Raw genomic sequence first — 22,176 nt, 5'->3', positions numbered from 1 at the left:
AAGGCCGGCAACAATCCCATCCAAGGCCTTCTCGCTGTGTGGCACTGAACCAGCATCCTTTCTGTAATCTTTAAAAACAATTAAAAATACGTAACATGTGTAAGAACTTAAAAGATGAAAATATGAAACTGTGCAGGTACATTGTTTTGCCAAAAATACAGTACATTACTGTTATGGTTAGGTTATTATTCATTTAAATCTAAAAGATCTTCTTTATTATCTGGCAATAGAATTTTTTTTTTTTTTATGTATTGGATTTTTAAGAGCTCTTATTAAAGAAGAAAATAGAGAGACAGAAGGAGAATGAGAAGGCCGGTGTTGAAGGGCATCTGCTTAAAGATGTTCCACAAAGCAGCAGTCGTTTTTGTTTGACCTCCTTCCATGTATTTTCGATAATTTTTTCCTGCTACCTCATACTAGTTCATAAAATAAAAATTGACACTGAAAACAAAAGCTGTGGAAGTAAATTTGTGAGAAGTCAAAATAATGGTTATTAATCGATCCTTGAATTCACCACAGTGCTGACAGAGATCAAAAGCTTTTTATTCAAGGACACTCCAACTTTTGCTCTGGGAAAAATATTTTTTCTCTATGTTGTCTTGCCTGCAGAAGAGTGTAAATGTAAATAAATGCAAATGCTTAAAACAAATTAATTGCAAAGTTTTTGCTGGTTACGCCTACAGTAGGATGTACTGTTGTGTCTGGCTCCCTCATGCTTATGAGAACTGGCAGAGTGTAGTGTATGTGCTGGAAGGCACTCGTGCTTGTTTTTACAAATACTCAATTTTTCTTTTTACATCTCTTTTTTCATATCTCAAACAAATAAGCAAACCCTTCTGACACTGGATCAAGACAGCATTTGCTGTGGCATGGGTCATTATCCTGTTGGAGGTAGCCATTAGAAGATTGGGGCATAAAGGGGGGCATATGGTCAGTAACAACATTCAGAACTGATTGGTACCGAGTAGTGATGGGATTTACGGCTCTTTTTAGAGATTCGGCTCCGAACCGGCTCTTCAGGTTGTTTTGTTGCTTTAATTATTTAATCATTAACAATAATATAAAATTATGCAGAAAAGGAATTACTAACGTAAAAAAAGTGGTTTTATTTATATATGTTTATATATGGCCCCTAGAGACAAAGCACGTACAAACTCTAAAGCATATACAAACTCCAAAAAGCACGCACAAACTCCAAAACACATTTCTAGCGTTTACCGAACTTCCAAAACAGAGCTACCCCAGATCACTTAAATTACACAATTGAAAGCATATGTGTATTGTTTGTGTATTTATAGACAAGCACTCATATTTATTCAAATAATTAAAAAAAAAAATTTCATTTATATGTTACTACCACACACCAAATCCGGTTGTTGATACTTCCTGGCTTGTGTAGCCACTAGGTAACAAAAGCTCAACACTGCGCCCTAGCATCCTGGAGCACTTCTGTTGTCTTTTGTACGTGATTCTGAGTTTTTACGTGTTTTGGAGTTTGTACATGCTTTGTTTCTAAGGGCCACCATAAGTATACTTTATTTATTCACTCCACATAAAATGTAACAAATAAATCATATAATACAAAAAACAACTATTTACATTTTAAACTTTTAACTATTTAAATTTTCATCTTTTTCCTTTTAAACAAATTTAACGTGAAACAACACAAAACACTGCAAACCACAACACAATTAAATATAAATTAAAATATTAAAACAAAAAGAAGATGCACATTCTCTGTCATATGGGCCTGCATGATTTCTGAATCCTTTATCATCTGCAACTGAAAATAGTGGATGATTACTATACCTTTCTAATGTGACGTTGTTGTCCCTCGCTCTCTTTCTCTCTGGCTCTGTTCTTGTGCTACTGCGAGTGTAACTAACGCCCCTCCCCCCTCTGCCCAGCGCAAAGTACAGGCCGCGCATGCGGAGTTTAGCAGAAAAAAGGGCGAGAGAGAGGGTGAGAGAAAGAAAGAAAAAAAAACCTCACGGCTCCCAATAAGGAACCGGCTTGCGTCGTTCACTTCAAAGAGCCGGCTCTAAGAGCCATTTCGTTCGCAAACGACCCATCACTAGTACTGAGGGCCCAAAGTGTGCCAAGAAACCATTACACCACCAGCAGCAGTCTGCACTACAAACCAGTATAAAGGGCATGCTGATAGCAACAAATTCTAGACTGAGAGAAGACAAAAATCCAGATTCTATGTGCTGGGACAAATTTTTCCAGTGTTCAACCATGTCTGCTGCTACCAAACATGCTGATATCTGATACAAACTTAAGTAAAACTCCTGGCCTTAATATGTAGGATGATTAGCTGATTATTGCAGAAATAATCAAGGTGCATCTATTCGATGTGTAGTAACAGCAAAATCAAACTCCAAAAGATACAACTGGAGCAAAAGCAAGGATGTGCATGTGCCCATGTTCCATGCAAGACAACTCATATTCCTGTTTAGTATCCACGTCTCACTTTGTAATAAATCATAAAGGCTGCTGATATGAATTGTTAATAAAGAGATTTTCATCCAGTTTGCCTGCAGAGTATCCAGTTGCGAAGTATCCAGTCCAATCTTCCCCTCATGTAAGAAATCGGAGCAGTTTTCACTGAGCTGGAGAATCAACAATACAGCAGAAAATGCTTTAGGGAGTCATAATACAAAAAATACTTGATACTAAATCAACAACAGCTAAAATTGTCCCACAGTATATGGATTTCGGGAAGTAGAAAAGAGAAAAAGATGGACACTTCTGCTGTAATATGTGTGTGTTCAGGGATCTGTGGCTGCAAATGTTTGTGAAACCAAGCAGTAGAGAAACCTGTTCGGCTTTTTGGACCATTTGTTTCCGCTCAGAAAAAACAAATACACAGGGTGACATGCAGCAAATGAAAAATCATACAAGAGCAACACTTTCTTGTTTCCTCTCTGATAAAGTTTCCTCTCTTTCCTGTTGCTGTGCACGTGTGTGTGTTTGAAACGTGATGGATTCACACTGCAATCCATCCTGCCAGGCAGTGTTTCCACTATTTTACCACCTCTCTAATTCCGTCCTCCTGGTCTTTCTCGGAGAGGATGGATGGCAAACATCCTGTTAAGCTCCCACACACCTTTACTTCAACTCAACTGATTGTCACTGCTCACCACACTAATGCACAGAGAGAAAGAGAAGACGAAATAAAGACAGCAAACTTTGGCAAAGAAATCAGAGTTAGGAAGAAAGGTCAAATGGAGATGGGGAAAAAAAAATACTGTGATTGAGTCGAATTGTGTTCCTGGCTCATTTTCTGGGTACACAAGGAAAGAAAGTGATGTGCAGTCGAGTGAGAGGGCTGGCAACATTTCATGCTGCTGAAAATGACACCCTTTCTGCAGACAGACAGCATAGCATCACATATACCCAGACAAAGACGTTTTTTCAGCATGTGTTGTTACTGTCAAACTGACGTGACGAAGAGTGCGCACTCACCGTTTGTTCGAGAAAAGCGAGACATAAAATGAGTTTTATTCTGGTATAAAGTGTAAAGTTCAAGCATATTTACAGAAAACCTGCGTTCCGAAGGTTTACCGTTTTCCAAGTTTACTTTTGAGGAAACTTAGGAGACGTCCTGACAATTCCGAGTGCAGCCATCAAACCGGTCTCCTTAAAAGTTTAAGGTAGAAATTTCTTTACCCAACTACATCCTAAAGAAGAACAAAACTGCCTTGCTCATGAGCAGCTGCAATGTTTATACCATAAAAGTTGTAGCAGCAGAGAAGTTGATGCACATTGTGAGTCATAGTACATTAAGGCAAAAGCACAGTTGTTGCTACAGTTAGTTGGAGAATGTGATTTCATTTACGTTAATGGAGTGCATGCTGTCAAGTGTTTTCCAGGCACAAAGGGAAAAGTATGTTATTTTCCAGAGTTGTTGTGTTTGAAAACAATAGATAAATAAATAAAATCAATTTTAAGAATTTATAATAGACAGTTTAGTAGCATAACATTTTGTTATTTTAATTTATTGTATGTTTCCTGTTTTAAATGATCAAAATATACAGTTATTATATTTTACCATTTTATTCATTTTAAACTATATTATATTAGGCAGTAGAAATTAAGGCACTGCTGATTTCACACCTAACTCGTTTGGTCCAGTAAACAATGGGAAATGCAAATAGGTGAAGCCAACAAAGCACATGTGAGTTATTTTATGTTATTTCTTACAGCGAACACTAGTAAATTTGTAAGTTTACTCACTTCCAAAGAAATGAACAGCCTCTTATTTTCATGGTAGTTTCCTAGAAAGAATATTAACCGAAAAATCCAGAAACACACACACACACACACACACACACGTTACATAATTATTTGCATGTAGCATGTTTGTCAGTAGGTTAGGAAGTGCAGTCACAAGTTGGAGAATCGATGGGAGGCACCGATTCGTCTTCTCTCAACTTTCTTACACTTTACACAAGTAATAATGTCTTTTTTCGTGATTGTGGCTCAAGAGTTGGGAGTGTGCCTTGTAATCGGAAGGTTGCTGGTTCCATTCCCGGCTTGGACAGTCTCGGTCGTTGTGTCCTTGGGCAAGACACTTCACCTACCACCTACTGGTGTTGGCCAGAAGGGCCGATGGCGCGATATGGCAGCCTCGCTTCTGTCAGTCTGCCCCAGGGCAGCTGTGGCTACAACTGTAGCTTGCCTCCACCAGTGTGTGAATGTGTGTGTGAATGGGTGGATGACTGGGTGTGTAAAGCGCTTTGGGGTCCCTAGGGGGGACTAGTAAAAGCGCTATACAAATACAGGCCATTTACCATTTTTGCTTTGGAAGGAATTCCAGGAGGCGGAGACATTAATTCTCAAGTCATTCACTTTAGATTTTTTTTTTTTATCCGAGACGAGACATTGAAAAAACAGCTAACAGCCATTCAGCGTGACAAAGTTTGCCAGGAAAGGTCAGGTGCAAATTTAATGCTGATTGCAGTTTACTTTAAACTTGCAAATTCAGTGCTATTTCAAGAGCTCAGACAAAAACTTAAGTCAATCAATTAGACAAATGTTTAAACTCACACAGTTTGCTGGCTTGTGTTCCTCACAGTGACCATTTGGCCTCTGATACTTGTTCTTCCCAATAAGACTGACAGTGGGTCAAGTAAAATAAATGCCGAGGCCCCGTTGCACTAAATGCCAATCTATATTTGGATTTCACACAGCAAGAACCTCTATTCGTCTTCTGATTGGCTGCAGTAGTGAAGTCAAAGCTGATCAATAGAGTTTCCTTTTACCCTCCAACCAGCCTTGGCAGAAGCCTTCAATGCATTGACAAGTTCAGCTGTTCTTGTCTGCTGGCTGAGAAATCTGCAGCCATTTAATGGCCCCGAGAAACTCTCAAAGAGCCTGTAAAGAATCGTGTCTCCACAACTTTTATTAGTCTGAGTTAGGAGGAAATAAGAAGAGGATATTGTTTGTCAAAATGAATTATTTTTCATCTGTATTTACGGTTTGTTATGATTGTTTTTCAGAAGTTCTAATAAGATTTTATATTGATTTCTTATTACTGTATTCATCGGCCAGCTGTGGCCAAAGGAGGTCATTATTTACGCAACACATTTGCAGCCAATTTTCTTTCCTCTATCGGAAGAGAAGAAACGTACAGAAAGAAAAACACCTGTTTAGAAATAATAAATAAACTACCTAAGGCGTCACCAAAAAAGGAAACTGTCAGTTATCCATCAGACTCTGAATAAACAAGATGAAATCATTTATTTCACTATATACTTTCACACGCCTGTTGCCAAAAAGTGTAAAAAAGTCAGAATTTATATATTGAACATATCAAAATTCACACAATCCATCAGACAGGCTGGATGACAGAGGCGTTATCAAAAAGATTAGGGACCTTTTGAGTTTATATTTAGTGTGACTTGAAGGTTTTATTTGATTCTTTGGACACATTTAAGAGAGAAAACAGTTGTGGTTTGAGTTAAAATAGACCGTTTAAAGACACCAACCACATTAGAAACTCTTAGTCCCATGGCTTGTTGCATGGATGTTGATGTTGAACTGCAAATCAAAATGCAATTTAGTTGAACAGGGATGCGATTTTCAAGAGACAGGGCTCAGATTGTGTTGCTCAGGATCACCAGGTTTCTTTGACTTTATTCTAACAGTTTTAATCTTTTCTGTCATTCTTGTTGGGTAACTGTACCTCATTTTGATAGATATTAAAGATTTATTTGGTTTATTTTCATGTACTTTACTGCAGCGACTGTTATTGAAAGAGTTTATTTTCTGAATGTTTGCAAGTGCATTGTTACAAACGGGCCGGTTTAGCCACCTTTTTGTTGCTTTAATTAGGTTTCTAATGTGGTCACACATGAAGTGTCTTAGAAGTCCTTAACTTGTCTCTCTCCTTCACTGAAACTGACAGAGTTTGTTGTTATTCTTCACAGAGCTCTTCATCATGACTTGAATCAAAGATGCACTAAGACAGCAGTAAAACCTTTTCCATGGGTTACTTTAGCTCAGCAGTCGAAACAGGAAGATGTGAGGAAAAGAGCAAGAGGCAGAGGAGTGAGGAAGAGTACAGATAAGGGGAATAAAAGAGAGAACAGGAGAGGAATGGAAAATGGAGAAGATGAGAAGAATGAAAGGGATGACGGTGAAGAGACAGGATGGTGAGGAGTAAGGAAGATAAGCAGCAACAAGGAAAGAGGGCTTTACCTTTTGATGTGTTTTAACAGAACAACTCACAACTAAAAAAAAAACGCAGTGACAGCAGGCCACCCACATGACCACTGCTGACATTTCAATTAATACAGTCAGACACTTTTCTCCCATCATACATATTGGATTCTGCAGCTGCCAGAGATTCACAGATGTGACAGCAGCTGTGTTTCCATCTGAATATATTTATGCATACTTGGACGCATCAAATTAAAAACACTGAACAGTGAGAGCCCATTATAACTAATTCATTTAGAATCTTTACTTTCTTTTGATGAAATAATTAGTGATGAAAGCACATTTGGTGAATGATGACAGAGTAGCATGCAAACGCTTGGGGTCAAATATTTGTCCATTACCAGCTTTTAGAGATGCTGCTTGTGTGTCTTTATCAGCTTGTCAGGATATGTCATTTCACTTCTTTAGTACATGCAAATTCTGCAGAAAAGGGACATTTTCATGACATGTGATCTCTTCAGACCTTGACTACTACCTACTGTGCAAAAGTCTCATTTCTCAATAGTTTCCCAGCAAATTAGGAAGAACTTACAGCAATTTATTGAAATAAACATGCAAACATGAATGGAAATCAATGCATACTTGTATACAAGTTTGCATTTATTAAGGTCAAAAGCAGAGTTTGTACATTTAAGTTTTAAAGTCAGCAATTTCTATGACCGCCTTTGTTCTTCAACATAGCTCTCTTAGGCAAGGTTTATTGGGAATTCTTTAAGTACTTTTCAGGACTTGTCCTTCAGGCTTCTTGAAGGACATTTAAAGCTCTTCCTCTTCTTTTGCCCCCTTTTCTCTGTCAAGATGATCCTTCTCTGCTTCAAATATTATTGAAGTCCTGAAAAATAAAGCTATTGCCAGTCAGACTTTCCAAATGGCATTGCATTGTGGAAAAAAATCTGATGGCTTTTCTTCGTTCATAAATTCATCAGTTTTGACAAGATCCCCAAGCTGAAAGCCCCAAACCATGACAGAGGTTCCACTATGTCTTACAGATTCAATTCAAATCAACTCAATTTATATAGTGCCAAATCACAATGGCAGTTGCCTCAAGATACTACATTTTGTAAGGTAAAGGTAAAAATCTCCTGACCCCCTTGGTTTAAATTTGGATTCATCGCTTCATAAGACCTGCTCCCACTGATTTTCAGTCCAGTTATTGTGTAATTTGGCTTACCACGTAGATATACCTGACACTTCTTTTTTTGTCGTCCTGTTCCAGTTTCCTGAAATATTTTAAGTACACTGCACACCATAAGAAGACAAGCCAGGTTTTTGGCTAATAGCTGTTTGAGAATCACCTCGTTGGTACAAAAATACTATTTCATGCCTGTCAAACTGTCTTAATTAGAACAAACAGTGTTTTTGCAACAGGCTGCCAGTACCACAGTGCGTAAAGACACCATTTAAAATTGTTCAATTAAATTAAATAAAATTGCTAAATTGTCTCGTATGTGTAGAAACAAAACTGGTTTATCCCTCGAGTTAAGTGCCTTCTTTATGCTTGAATGATTTATAGATCTGTGTGAAGTAGATTAACAAACACCTTTCCTCTTAAAATGATTAGGTACATGGACTGGACTGAAAACGTGAAAAAAAATTATGTGATGTATTAAAAATACAAGGGTGTTACACCAAACTTAGCCAATCAATTCACATCAGCGCATGCCTGGTTGGTGGTTTAACTTTTCTTTGCTGAATCTTTTGTGAGAGTTCATGCCAAAGCTCTTACATTTCTCCTCCATTCAGACTACACATTATCAGCACAATAATAGCTTGATTCAAACAACCTAAGGGGGTCAGAACTAAAAGTGATGCTGCACTTTGGACACTTTGTGACATCTAGACCATAGCCTGTCAGAGTGGCCTGCTCTGGCAAATATGGAAATGTGTGGTATAAGCACTATGAGCTTAGAAAAGGAAAAACGAGGCTAATGGATGACAACACACTCTTTTCTTTGTGAGACCAACAAATTAATCAGCTGTCAGTTATTATTTTTTAATTTTCCATGTTTTTGTGAATACAAAACAGAGTCGCTCACACCACTTTGGTCAGTACATCTGTTTATACAACAAAGTGTACAACACAGGTCATGAAAAATGTCAAACTATGACAACAACAGGTCTCCCAGGTCTGTTGGCTAAATTTCTTTAATAACACATGACTCTACATTCACTCATAATCTGGTGCAACCATAAAGAATTCCTTCAGTCTTAACATGGCATTACACATTTTATTCTAGATAGTGTAAATAAAATATTTAGTCTGTTAAAAAACATTGTTGAATGGAACTTATGTGTTTTCTACCCTCACCACAAGTGTAGGTGTACAGCTATAAAGCAAGCAGAGGATATCTCCAAAAAAGCTAAAGACCTGAGTTGGCCTATGAAATCTTTACTGAAAGATTTACTGAAGCTGTAAAATGATGCATTTGGTGAAACCTTCAGGAGGGTAATTACAGTTCAATTCCAAAGAGAGACGAAGCATGGTGACAAAAACCTGAATTCACAAGCATGCAGGCTACTAGCTAAACCAATTACATTGTGCAAAAAGTGGAAAACTTGTATATCCAATTCATTTATGGCACATTTAGCTCAGAGCTGCGTGCCAGCTGCTGTTTCACGTTATTGCCAGTTTAGCACCATGAAACAGGTCTTAACTAGCTTCACACCTTTTCTGTTGTTGCCTCACTTATTATGACTTGATCAATCTTTGCTATTAGCTGAAAATGAAGGATACTGACAGCTTACAACATGCTGGTAAAAACTCACGTTGCCTGCTTAAGCTGCGCTAATTTACTGTCTTTATATCCAATTCAAATTCTAATTATACTGTTCTGACCAAATTTATTAGAACACCTGTCATTAAAACAAGAAGAAATATTTTAAAGATCTGTCAAAAAGTTATTTATAACTAGAATTTATATTGGCATTTAACAGAAAAAAAAACTATTTGGCATCAATTTTTATACACAAATTATTTTTCTGTTTAGGACTAGCAAATAATTGTAAATTGGCATCTTAATTTTAAAAAAAAAAGATTTTTTTTAAAAAACTGTAAATTTGTGCATAACAACAATTAGATTTTTATTTTAGCAATAAAAACATAATTTTGATAAAATAACTTATTGGTGGATTAAACATTATGGAAACATTAATCATTTAGGGCAGCTGTGGCATAAACCTTGACCTGAGTGGTTTATGAGTCTAATAAATTTGTTAAGCACTGTAAATACACTCTCCTATAAATAATCTCTTTATTTACAGCAAAGATGGGATATTTTATGTGTGTGTGTGTGTGTGCGTGTGTGTGTGTGTGTGTGTGTGTGTGTGTGTGTGTGTGTGTGTGTGTGTGTGTGTAAAAATGCATCCGTTGGCATTTAAAGGCCATCGATAACTGAACTGCCACAGAAAGCTGAGATGGGGCCAGAAAGAAAAACGGAGCTTATCCTTGTCAATGTGTTGTCAGTCTAAAATGCATTGACAGCACATACTGTGATTTAAAACAGATCCTGGTTAGTTATACAAAAACACAATTGCTGGCAAGTTATGCAAATATTTAAAAGTGCAGAAGTAAATGATAAAGAAAAAACTATTCAGGTAGGGGGGAAAACAATTAACTTAATTTAGAAGAAAAAAAGTTTCATTGGCCTCATTTTTTATATTTTCTTGTAAAATAACTCTCCAATTCCTTTAGAGAAACATGGGATCCCACAGTTTCAGCACTTTTAATTAATGAGAAAATAAAACGTAACTGGCAGTTTAACACTTCAGCATATACTGTGTATTTTTTTGTGTGCTCCAGCCCGGCATTTGTCTCGGCCAGTGCAATCCTCATACTCAACAAATCATACAAAAATGCCAGCCCACAGTCTCTCCCCCAAACTCAACATTTTCCAAATCTCATCCATTCTTCACTGTGTTAATCTGCACAGATGATAAATTTGTGGCTGCAGTAGGCCAATTCTCACCAAACACACACACTTACACACACACACAACCTGTTTAATGTGCAGCTTGGCCACTGATTTAGCTAGGTGTATTTGAGAGTTTAAAAATATGTTACCACAATGTCTGATTTCTTCATTCAAAGATGAAAAATGACGGAGTAGACAGAAGCAGAGGAAATGTGATAATTCTGTTCACAAACTGAAACGCAGACTTGAAGAAATTCAACAAACTGTGAATTTGTACGTGATATTTTTGACAGTAAGTTAACCATTTATGATTTTTTTAAGCTTGTGTGAGATTACTAGACAGTTAAAACATGTGCACGTTGCATAGTTTGCAGTGTTGTGATAAAATTTGGAATAATGGACTAATGTAGCCTGATGGAGAGAGCCTATGCTGTCCTTGTTCACTGAAAGGTTAAAGTATCACTTATCAATTTGAATTAAAGATAAAATATTCCCAAGTGTCTCTTAGCAAGTTCCACTTTCATGCTATAGGTAGGCATAGAAAAAACACCCATGCTAGCATGGTAGATGTAACAGTTAAATGTGCAAGAGCAGTAAACCAGCATTTGAACAGGTCATGTGATAACTTAGTCTGTCCTCAATGAAAACAAGCCCACTGGAGCTCACAATACAATCAATTTTGGAGTTACTTTTAAGGTGAGTCATTCTTTCTTTTTTCAGCACTACGCTGGATTTCAAGGTTTCCCAAACTGCCAATTTCAACTTTTACCACCGCCAATCGAGACAAAACAAGAGAGGAGGTTAATGAGCAGGAAAAAATATGAAACAACATATTTATGGCTTGAACAGGACACCTCGCATCACATCTGGCTAGCCTCCACACTACTCTTTCTTCTTTCCTTTCCTGTTTTGATCCTGTAAGCTATCATCAAAGATGTGACAGTGATCTGGATTAAACATTTAATCTGCTTTTCTGTAAATTAAGCCCTGAGCCTATGATATCAAATTGTCTTTGGGGAGACTCTTCTGTATAGCAAAGCTCTAATTGGTTCAGCTGGCTGTTATCTATGTACAGTAAAACAGCGTGAGTTCAATCTGGTGCCGCTCAGAGGGAGGTGAGATTTCTATCTATCCCCTTCATTCACAGCTTAATTCAATTGGAGGACAATTATCGACCACCCCAAGGCTTCAAGATCCTCATTGGTTTCTGTTCCCATCAGGGAGTCTCGCAGTGTAGGATCCCCCCTGACTGCACTGGGTGATGTCTGTATCGATGTGCTGTGTGTAAGACACCAGAGGAAGCAGCAGCAAACAGGCAGGAACGCGCTCTCAGTCACAACCTCGAGAATCAAAAGATTCTTAAGCTGGATTCATCTGACTTGTTTAACAGCATGAAGCTTTTAACAGCAAACTTTTATCCTTTTAGAATAAGAATCGTCAAACTTACCACATGACAGATTTTGCCACAGACACCCAGAAAATAAAAACAAGCCAACTACTGGCTCAAAAATTCATTAAAAAAATCTAAATATCAACAAAACCAACTAGCCTACAGTTAATTTTTTCGTTCCCATTTTGTTTTCTTCAGTGAGCCAGAAATCGGAGCCATGTTTTTAGTTAACATGATCTGGAATGACACCTGTAACAATGAAAAGTGATTTAATTTGGCCCATCTACCCTCTGAGTTCATGTTTTTGTGCATCCCTGGACTAGTTTCAGCACTGCTGCTGTTGACTCATTGCTCAAGACCACAAACAACCACAAACATAAACATCTGTGTCAAACTGACCTGCCTTATCAAATTAGTCCCCTGGGTCAGACTGTCACTAAATGCAGAGTTCAACATCCTCTCAAAAATAAAACTGAGCAAAAACATTGAAGTGGCACTGGTGATTTACTTTTTGGACAAAATATTCTTAATGCAAACTTTGCACACCTTAGGTCTGACTCGGACAGGCACAGAGACCTGCTGCAAACCCCATGGAAACCTATGGTTCCAAGGGACAAATGTTGGCGAGTACTTTGAGAAGAATTGGGAAATAAAACCTAATTCCAAACCTGCATATTGATTGCAATAGAAGGTCCCAGCTTCTGTAAAAATCTGCTAGTTAACTATGAAAATTTAAAAAGTGTGATGCAAACTACAAACCAAGGGCTCTTTTCTTTTTTTCCTTTACTTTTTTGGAGTTTCTCAAGTGATTTGTAAGTAGTCCTGCAGTTTGTATTAATGAGACAGTACAGCAAGCCCTCACCAACGAGTCAGGCAATTCACATTTTTACCAAGGAACCAGTAGTTACCACCGGTCCAGAAGTCCAAAAGACGACCACATTGAAGGGTGGATTTTCCAAATTTTAGTCAGACATATTTATTCTTATGGGTGTAGTCCTACACTCTTTGATCACACCTTGCATTTTTTAATATTTTGGCTAACTGGATCCATTTAAAAAGAGAACCATGTGAATATGGTCATTTTCATATACAAGAGAAATTGTGTTATTAACACAGAATCTAATGTTCACATTAGGGCTGTGCTATATGACCAAAATCTCATATGGTAAATGGCCTGCATTTGTATAGCGCTTTTCTAGTCCTTAAGGACCCCAAAGCGCTTTACACTACATTCAGTCATTCACCCATTCACACTCACATTCACACACTGGCGATGGCAAGCTACATTGTAGCCACAGCTGCCCTGGGGCGCACTGACAGAGGCGAGGCTGCCGGACACAGGCGCCACCGGGCCCTCTGACCACCACCAGTATCTTTTTTTCTATCGTCTATCATCTATCGTCCGATAACGATATAAATCACAAAAATTTAACATTTTCTGTAAATTCTGTGAATCTCGTGCAGCTCGACTTGCGTGAAGTGTTTCCAGTTGCGCGTCATGTAGCTGGAGTCGAGTGTTTTAACCCATGCATGAAACGATACATTTTTAGACATAAGTTGTAACAGCCGCCGTTTTCTTTGTGAGTATTTATTACACAGAGTGCTGCGGGCAAAAAGCCTGTTCTAACGACTGAGTCTAAGGTTTATTTTTTTAGCACCTGGCGGCTCTTTTTTGTTTTCATCCGTAAATACTTTGCATCTTTCACGTGATTCTGTTTATTTTGAAAAGTCTCAACAAGATCTTGAGCTTTATTGTGAAAGGTTTATGTGGAAAATAAACAAGCGGACAAGCCATGGTTTTACCGTTGTTGTTGCTAACGACAACGCATAAAAATAAGCGCTTGTCCGTCCGTAGTGTGGTTATATAAAATATAAGAGAAAGAGAGAACTTTAAGAAATTAATATAGCCACTACAGTGACCATCAAAACGATGAAAAAATATTGCCGTTAACAGTTTATTTTGCGACACCACGAAACAAACGATAGCGTAAAAGGAAACGATAGACGTTTTTATATCATCAACCCATATATATCGTTATATCGAACAGCCCTGGTTCACATCCTTGTATTCAGATCTCAGTCTACAAAGAGTATGGACACATTTCTTTACTAAAGTTTGAGTTTCTCCAGCTTTAAATAAAAATCGAAGTATTTAGAATTTTTGCATGATCAAAATAATTATCAGTTCTGTAATATTTGCTGGATTAAGCCAATTTAGGCTACGTAACACACCTTTATTCAAACCCTTTGTTTGTTGTATTTATTGTATTTAAGTCTGTGCTCCATATGTTTTTCACTAATGAGACAAAAGTCTCTAAATGCCTTGTTGTCAATTATTAGTCCAAGTGCTCAGTCTGGATAGTCTTAAATAATTTCTGCACAGAAAAAAAACAAAAAACAACGGTGACTAAACAGACTGTACAAGCTGCATACTTGTAGTTTTCCCACAGCGTGCTAGAATATACCATCAACCATCAATTTCTTAGTATACATGAAGCAGAGCTCTACAAACCATCTCATGTGTCTCATCTGACAAAGTTAGTTCCCCTTCACACTTAATCACTTTTATTATTAGTAAGACAGACACCAAGCTTTAAAGTTCCTTAAAATGTCTTGTTAAGTCAAATTACGAGAAAGAAGAACAAAAGAGCACCTTAGAGCAGAACATTTGGTATTTAATAACAGCCTGATATCACACTGAGACTGAGAAAATGATTAATGTACTATTTAATTAGTGAGGCAGGCTTATAAGCACTTTCTGTTCAGGAGCATATGGATTATTGCCTTATGTGCTTTATTCAGCATTGAGTACATGGTGGATTTCTTTTCGAGTACCTTTAACATGCATTATGTGGTTTGTTTTTCTTCCCTAAAAGCTGCTCATAAAGCCACTAGTTTTACCAGCCAGCTTCATTAAATCAACACATTTTCATGAACAAGTTCAAGTTAAATAAAAGTCTTAATGTACTCTTGTATTGTATTGTCTAGATTCCTCTGAAGCAACAATCCTCCTACCACACAACACACCTACAGGAAAATGTTCCAATACATAATAAATGAAGTGACTATTAAAGACAAACGGGGCTTTCAGCTAACACAGTGGTCACGTATACCATTTCCAATTTGTTATTCTTATTTTCTGAGATAGTTTTATATTTTGTCTGCATTCTAGAGACATGTGTTCTCAGCATGCCGTCAGCTGCTGATAAAGTATTGGTACAGGCCTGTGAAGCAACAAGAAATGTGATCCTGTACCACTGATTACAGTCATTGCACCTTCAGAAACACACCGCAGTCCATTAGCAGTGGGACACTGACAGATTTTTCTTTTGCTGTGCTGGCTTTGTACTGCAGCACATTCGATTTGAAATGAAAGAGAAACCGAGGGGTTCATCTATTGACTTTTCATATACAACCTCCAACTTCAGATAGTGAAATGTTTCCAGTAAATAAAATATACCAAGCGATGTCAACAGTGAATGTTTTAGAGGATTTTTATGCTGGATCAGAGGACCACACACACACTCCATGGAGAAAAGGACTGAGCCACCTAAACATTACATCTGCAGGAGCTGCTCAGCAATAGAAACTCATGACATGAAGGTCCCAGCTTTTTTATTATATGTTATATGATATATGTTAATGGCAGTTAATCTGAAGTTTATTCTATTGCGGCACCTTGCTTGTATTCAGTGAGCTCTTTCGACTCACTCTTTCACAAATGTTTGTGAAAGCAGACTGCATGGAGAGATGCTTGGTTTTATATATCTGTAGCAACGGGATTAAGAACACCTGAGTTCAGAGATTAAGAGGTGTGGCCTAATAATTTTGCCCAATATAATATATATAGGGTCAGTGGTGGTGACAAAGACACATCAAATTATTGCCCTCTTTCTCCATTTGTGTTTTAGCATCTTTCACCGTGTTGTTTTGATTTTAAACAGCAAACAGCTTAACAGGTTTGCTACAGAAGATGTCCATTTTCCAGCAAAGTTAGTAGTCACCTTTGTAGCATTAAACTCCAATTAGATGTTTGAAAGTAGCTCCTGAACATAGGAGAGCATGTCGCTGCTAAAGACACTTATTATTTTGAGAGTCCCAGCAGCAAACCCCTCTAAATTAACCTGTGTTACAACCTGATTGGCACCTGTCTGGAAATGTAACTTGTGATTGGCCTGTTCAATACCTCTGATTGCTCCTGTGCATTTCCCGATAATGTTTCGGTGTCGTTTTGGAAGATCAGTGAGAAAACAACAATCATTGCTTCAATATAAGGACTCACTGATGTCAGCATTTTATTCGTTTCCCTCTTAGCTGGGACTGCATAAAAAGCACCAAGAGACAATTACAAGTTAATTAACACATAAAACACCATGCATGAATGCTGGCAAGCGTGTCAGCCACTTACGTCGATTACAGAGTAGGCTCTGCGAACACTCACAACAGAAGTCTAAATCAGCCGTTAGGCCACAGTGAAACCACATCTAAAAACAATTCAGTTGTTAGACTTCTCGCTGTGACTGTGAAACTTGTTTCTGTTCTCACTAAGTGGCCAAAACATATCAGCAATGTATTGATGGTCTTACAAGCGAAGTATTAGCAGATTTCCCAGAAGTGGATTCAGAGTAGTCCTAATGAAGGCCGCTGAATAAAGTTTATAATCTGCAAGAAACCCTGAATTCACTATGAGTGAAATCAGATTTTCAGACCAAGTTTCAACATTAAACCCATTACAACCTTAACTGTATGTTAGGGACCATTGGAACATTTTATTTAAGAAAAGAAAAAGTCCAAACTACTGTTCTTGATTTAACAATGTCTCAGATGCAATATTTGCTGACTCCTCTGTATGCAGATTCTTACTGTAAAATTTAAGCTGCTGTTTGACAGCACTGAGCTTTCCTTCGGACCTCGACAATTTCTAAACCTAAAATATGCAACAGATGACTCGGACTAACAAAATGAGACGAGTCAAGAATGGTGCCTCTGTTTCACTCTAAGTGCAATGGAGTCTCTTCTTTCAGCTGTCAGCTCAAGCTAAAACTTTCAAAAGGTGAACTTCTCAGCTCAGATCACTTTTCTCTCGACCAACTGCTGAGCTGACAAAAACTTTCCATCTTTCAGCCGATGCTTCTCTGCTCTCCTGCTCCTCTCTCTCTCCTTCACAAACGCACATTACACAAACCTGCACAAATACCCTCACTTTTCTGTATCATTTTGTCTCATGAGCACAGCGACACTGAAGCTCAACTCCCATGGCAATTGTGCAAGTATGTACATGAAAGCATCCAACCTGTTTAATTTAAATAAAGAAGAAGTGCTTCAGGCACAGCAGCCCCCAATGCTCAACATTGTGAAGAAGGAGAGTTGGCAGCCAGTAAACCAAATTTGTAAAGATTGACAGTACTAACATGCAAACTCCAACACAACAAGCACTTGTGAGGAGTTGTAATGATCCACAAACTCGCTGCATTTGAAATAACCAGCAGCAAGAAGCAGCTGATAATGAGATAGCATCACAACTTACTTCTTCTAAAGTGTGTGCTAGCTGATCTGTTTCAAAACACAATAAGCACTGCATTAACAGATGAAAATATCCAAGTCTGCAAGGACATTACAGTTTAAAGGTGAGAACCTCTTTGCGTGGAATGCTAATGCATGGAGCACGAAAAGCATTCAGACCAAGAAATTGACTTTTAAAGATTTCAAAGCCACTTAAAACTACAAAAAGGTTAAAGAAAAGTCACAAATCAATCTTACTTTGAGTAGTCTTCATTATCTCTGTCACAGCGTGAGTCCTTATGTTTCTCCCAGTCTTTGCCATGTTTACATGTCGTCAGCAGAATAATATCTTCCCCATTGTGGATGTGATACAAAGCATTCCTGGTCTCCGAACCTATACCAGTTAAGTACCTTTTCCCTTTGAAAACCAGCTGGTACTTCCTGGGAGGTGGTGCATCGTTAAGTGTCAGATAACCTATGCCCCCTCCTTTTAGCAGATGATCCTTTGAGAATAGAGGGATGGAAATATCATAGTTAGGTCGGAAGTTGACAACATCTGCACTGGCCTTGGCCAGCATGGCCTGTCCCACCTCAAAGCCCAACTCCTCAGTGTAGTCCGGCCAAGTTCCAGAGTAAAGGTTGAATATGAGGTGATTCCTGCCATCGTTCCACGTGGGCAGGTTCTGGATACGCAATCTAATGTTTTGGACGTACTGCACTGAGAGCTGGTCCCTGTCCAATGTGTCCACAGCTAAAATAAAGAGACAGGCCCTCAAAGGGTCTGTGGTGTGGAACCGGGACTCTTCGATGGAGGTCAAGATTTTCTTGTAGGTCTCTGAGATCTCACTGCCTCTCTGTTGAGGGTAGATGTAAACCTTGAATCCCGACTGGCAGCGAGCAAAGTCAAAGCAGGTTTCCATGCGGCAGCGCTTGTTCTTGTAGATGTTGTCACGGATCGCCCGTCGTTCACGAGGGGAGGTGTGCTGATGATGGAGCTGAGGGGTGTCCTCCTGTATCCACAGAAACAAATGTATCTGTTAACATCACACCAATGTTTGTGCAGTACAGTCAACTCTCCATTAAAACAAACTCAAAAAAAAAAACAGAAACAAATAAATAGTTTGCACTCAAAACTGCATCTCTGACCTGATGGGATTTCTAGGTAGTGACGCTTTTAAAAGTTGTCTCCTGCTGAAAACTGTTTTGAAAATTCATGGCTGCAAACTGCTCCCTCATCAGTACTGACTGGCCTGTTGCATTACTTGCAATCCTGAATTCTTCAGCTGGTAATTTGTGCTTGATTTCCCCAAAGCAATGGTGCTTAGCCATCTATGCTTGTAATCCCTTAAAGCAAACTAATGTCTATGCACAAGAACTTGCATATCTGCTTAGACAGCAGTGTGTGAAAAGAAACAAAGTAAAGCAGTGTAGGTGGAAATGCAGAAAAGCCACAACGTGACACGCTGCATTGATACCATGAATTGGTACTCACTTTGCAATATCCACAGCATTTTCCCCTTAATTCTGAATATCGCTGTAACTTCCTTGAATTTAAAATTCTTTTTAAAGTGTTTTTGCCTTCCTAAAAGTTTCCTCTCTCTTCACTTCTTTCTATAACACCTACCACCGCCAACGCTTAACACTAGGCTATTTTCAGCATGAATGCCTGGTAAGAGCTCAGCCAAAAAGAGATGTTTCGTTTTCAGATATTTTGATTTGAATGAAATAATCTTTTTTCATTGGTAGAGAAAATACTGAAAAAAAAAGAACATAATCTGTGTTATCATCATCATCATTACATGATACCCCAAAGGGATCAATAAAGTATTGTGATTCTGATCTTGTGACCCCCCCCCCCCCCCCCCCCCCCCCCCCCTTACAGCTTAAAATCACAAAAGCTTTGAAACCATCCTCCTTAACTCAGTTTTACTGTTCTGTCCTGTTGTTGGACTTTCATTTTGATCACTAAATGCTTATAAATTGGACTTTTTCACTTCTTTTTGTTTTTACTTAAAGAGCTTTCATTGTTTCTTTTCTTATAAATCGTTCCAGTCTACCTCCTGCTCTCCTCCCTCCAAATACGGCTCCAGCAGCTTGGTCGACTCCGGCCAGTGTCTGGGTGGTCTGGATGGATTTCTCTGGGGCAATGGCTGGGGCTGGTAGTACACTTCCTTACTTTGGCGGTAGTACTGGTATTCTTGTTGGTGGTACTGATGATACATTGGGTACTGGGGAAACTGATGATACTGGTATGGCTGCTGTTGGAACTCCCCAATTTGCAGACCCCACAGATATATGAGGAAGAGAAGACCGGCCCCCACAGACACGAGCAGGTACCTCTTCTTGGCCTGCATGTGTGCTGTAGGGGGAGGAAAAGGAGGAGGTGGTGGGTCTGGGGAGGGAAGAGAGGAGAATAGGGTGGAGGTTCACAATAAAACGAGGTGGGCAGCGGGTGTGAGAATAGTGATGGAGCTGAAAAAGGATCAACTTAGAGATTAAAATAAAATAAGTATTAATAAAAGGGAGTAAAAGCGTTGACAAAAGGATGCCAAAAGAAAGCAGGGAAACGGGGACGAGGAAATGACGAGGAAAGGGGTTGCAGGGAGGTAGATGAAGGTCAGCTCTCTACCCACAACTCGGCATTTTGGGTTTTGGCGTCACTAAAAGAAAACATAAATAGAAAATTATCAATGAAATAAGATATCGGAGTTTCTGAGACAAATAAACATTTTTTTTAATAAATAATTGATACAATATTGCACGGAAAAAAATCAGAATAACAGCATAGAAGCTCTGTGAAAAATGTTAAATCATATCTGAGCACCTTTACTCAACACAATATATGTCATAAATACACAAAATCTGCCTAAAGACGTGGCATTAAAATAATAAAAGCCCTAGCTGATTTGTACACGTTAAGTTTGACGATCTGTTTTGATATTTAACTTTTTCAAAAAGTTTTTGTTTTTTGCTAAATGTTACATGGACGGCTCAGTAGCGCTTCTGACTTTCTTAAACAGTATGCAGAGCCCGGTGTTCGCTTAAAAACTGAATTGACTGATAACGGTGGCTGTTTCGACATCATCGTCACAGCGCAGTGTCTCGTTAGGGGCGAAAGAGTGCCGCTTGATGACAGGTTCGCTACTAAAATGCAGCATTTCTGAAGGGAGTTTGCAGCGAGCTACGCGTTCAACACATGGGCTGTTTTTGCCAGGAAAACCACCTCTATTACTAACTCTTTAGGAATTTCGACCTTACAAATTATATTTCATAACTCTTTAGTAAGCGTAATTCCTAATTGAGTCCTCTCACCTGTTTCTATAGAACACCTGTGGTTCCAGGAAGAGTCCGCTGCTCTCCCCTCCAGCCCGTGGAGGAATATCCACTTCGGAAACACATTCTTCATGAACCCTCGAACTGTAAATCCATTAGCAAATGACACGCTATGTTGAAACCACGTGCGGAAGGAAATTCACAGAGCTCACAGAGATCCACGGTGCGCTGCCTTCATGTTCCGCCGCGTCCCAGTCACAAACTTTCCGCGAGACAGGACCACAGTCCCGGCGGAAAACACAACACAGCGAGCTGTGAACGCGATAGGTTCCCACGGTGAGAATTCAAATGCACACTCATCTGCCAGAAGAGCCGCGATCACAGCGACAGCATCCATCCAGAATTAAGTCGGTTAAACAAGGCGCGTGCATCTCCAATCAGCATAAGCCATGCCCCCCTCTCTCAGAAACCCACAGCCAGAGAAGACCCAAACTTTGAAATTGAAATCCACATCCCCCCCTCTGTGCGCTGCCGCTCACAGTCAGAAATGAGCAGAAATCATCATCATCCCAGGTAAGTTAAGGAGACGTCGGCGCACCTGATCTGGAGAGATGGTTATCAATAAAATCCTTTCAGGAGCGTCTTCGACCGGCGGGAGCGTTTCTCTATGGAGTAAAGCAAATGGATCAAATAAGCATCACAAGAGAACACTGATGTTCTTCTGGGCTATAAAACGAGAATACGGGGTTCCAGTAGCATTTCCATCCTCATGTTTCCATCCTGAAATCCTCAACTGGATCCGAGCTGCGGCACCGTACAGCATCCAGCAGCAGCAGCAGCAGCGCTGATAAGCCAGACAGTAGCAGGCTGGCAGACTTGGGGGGGATCGGAGTATGCACGGGGAGTCTGTTTGCTCCGATAAGGTGCAGGAGCCCGCCATAATTCAGGATCTCCCAGTTTGCATTTGTAAATGTGTTTGTATCTGGTTAATAGAGCGTGCAACAAAAACACAACACGTCCCAAGAAATTACTGAAATCACAGATCACGGGGAAGTCCCAGAGGTGCACTCACAGGACCTCTGGGTCATTCCTGCTTTCATTTTACAAATCAAACTCCATTCAGAAAACTGCAAATGTTGGACTTTAAAAGGTTGTAAAACACGACTTGTTGCAATAGTACAGTTTAACCATGTGGGATGCATGTCTTTTACATCTTGTAGTTGTTTCAGTCAACGTCACTGAGTTCTGTTTAGCGCTCATTTATTATATTTTGAGGACACGCTGAAATTGCAGGCAGTAATTTGAGGAGTCTGTGCGAGTTTACGCTATACCTGTGCATCCTAAGGTTAAGATAGCGTATAAAAATCGTGCAGG

At 39.1% G+C, this 22,176-nt stretch overlaps 1 protein-coding gene across 1 annotated transcript in view; it reads right to left on the bottom strand.

Annotated features, from left to right (window-relative positions):
- The window catches only part of LOC146501934 (exostosin-1), a 331,006-nt gene extending 309,415 nt beyond the window's left edge, over nt 1–21,591 (bottom strand). The window contains exons 1-3 of the mRNA XM_085132477.1: nt 20,842–21,591; nt 19,587–20,189; nt 17,788–18,539 (exon numbers count right to left, since the gene is read on the bottom strand). Of these exons, the coding sequence (XP_084988603.1) occupies nt 17,788–18,539; nt 19,587–19,883 (1,049 nt within the window). The 5' untranslated portion in view covers nt 19,884–20,189; nt 20,842–21,591. The remainder of the gene's footprint in view (nt 1–17,787; nt 18,540–19,586; nt 20,190–20,841) is intronic.
- Nucleotides 21,592–22,176: the final 585 nt, after the last annotated feature.

This window comes from Neolamprologus multifasciatus, chromosome 15 (genome assembly GCF_963576455.1).
Source record: "Neolamprologus multifasciatus chromosome 15, fNeoMul1.2, whole genome shotgun sequence".
Classification (NCBI taxonomy): Eukaryota; Metazoa; Chordata; class Actinopteri; order Cichliformes; family Cichlidae; genus Neolamprologus; species Neolamprologus multifasciatus.
This window is presented reverse-complemented; position numbering and strand designations above follow the sequence as displayed.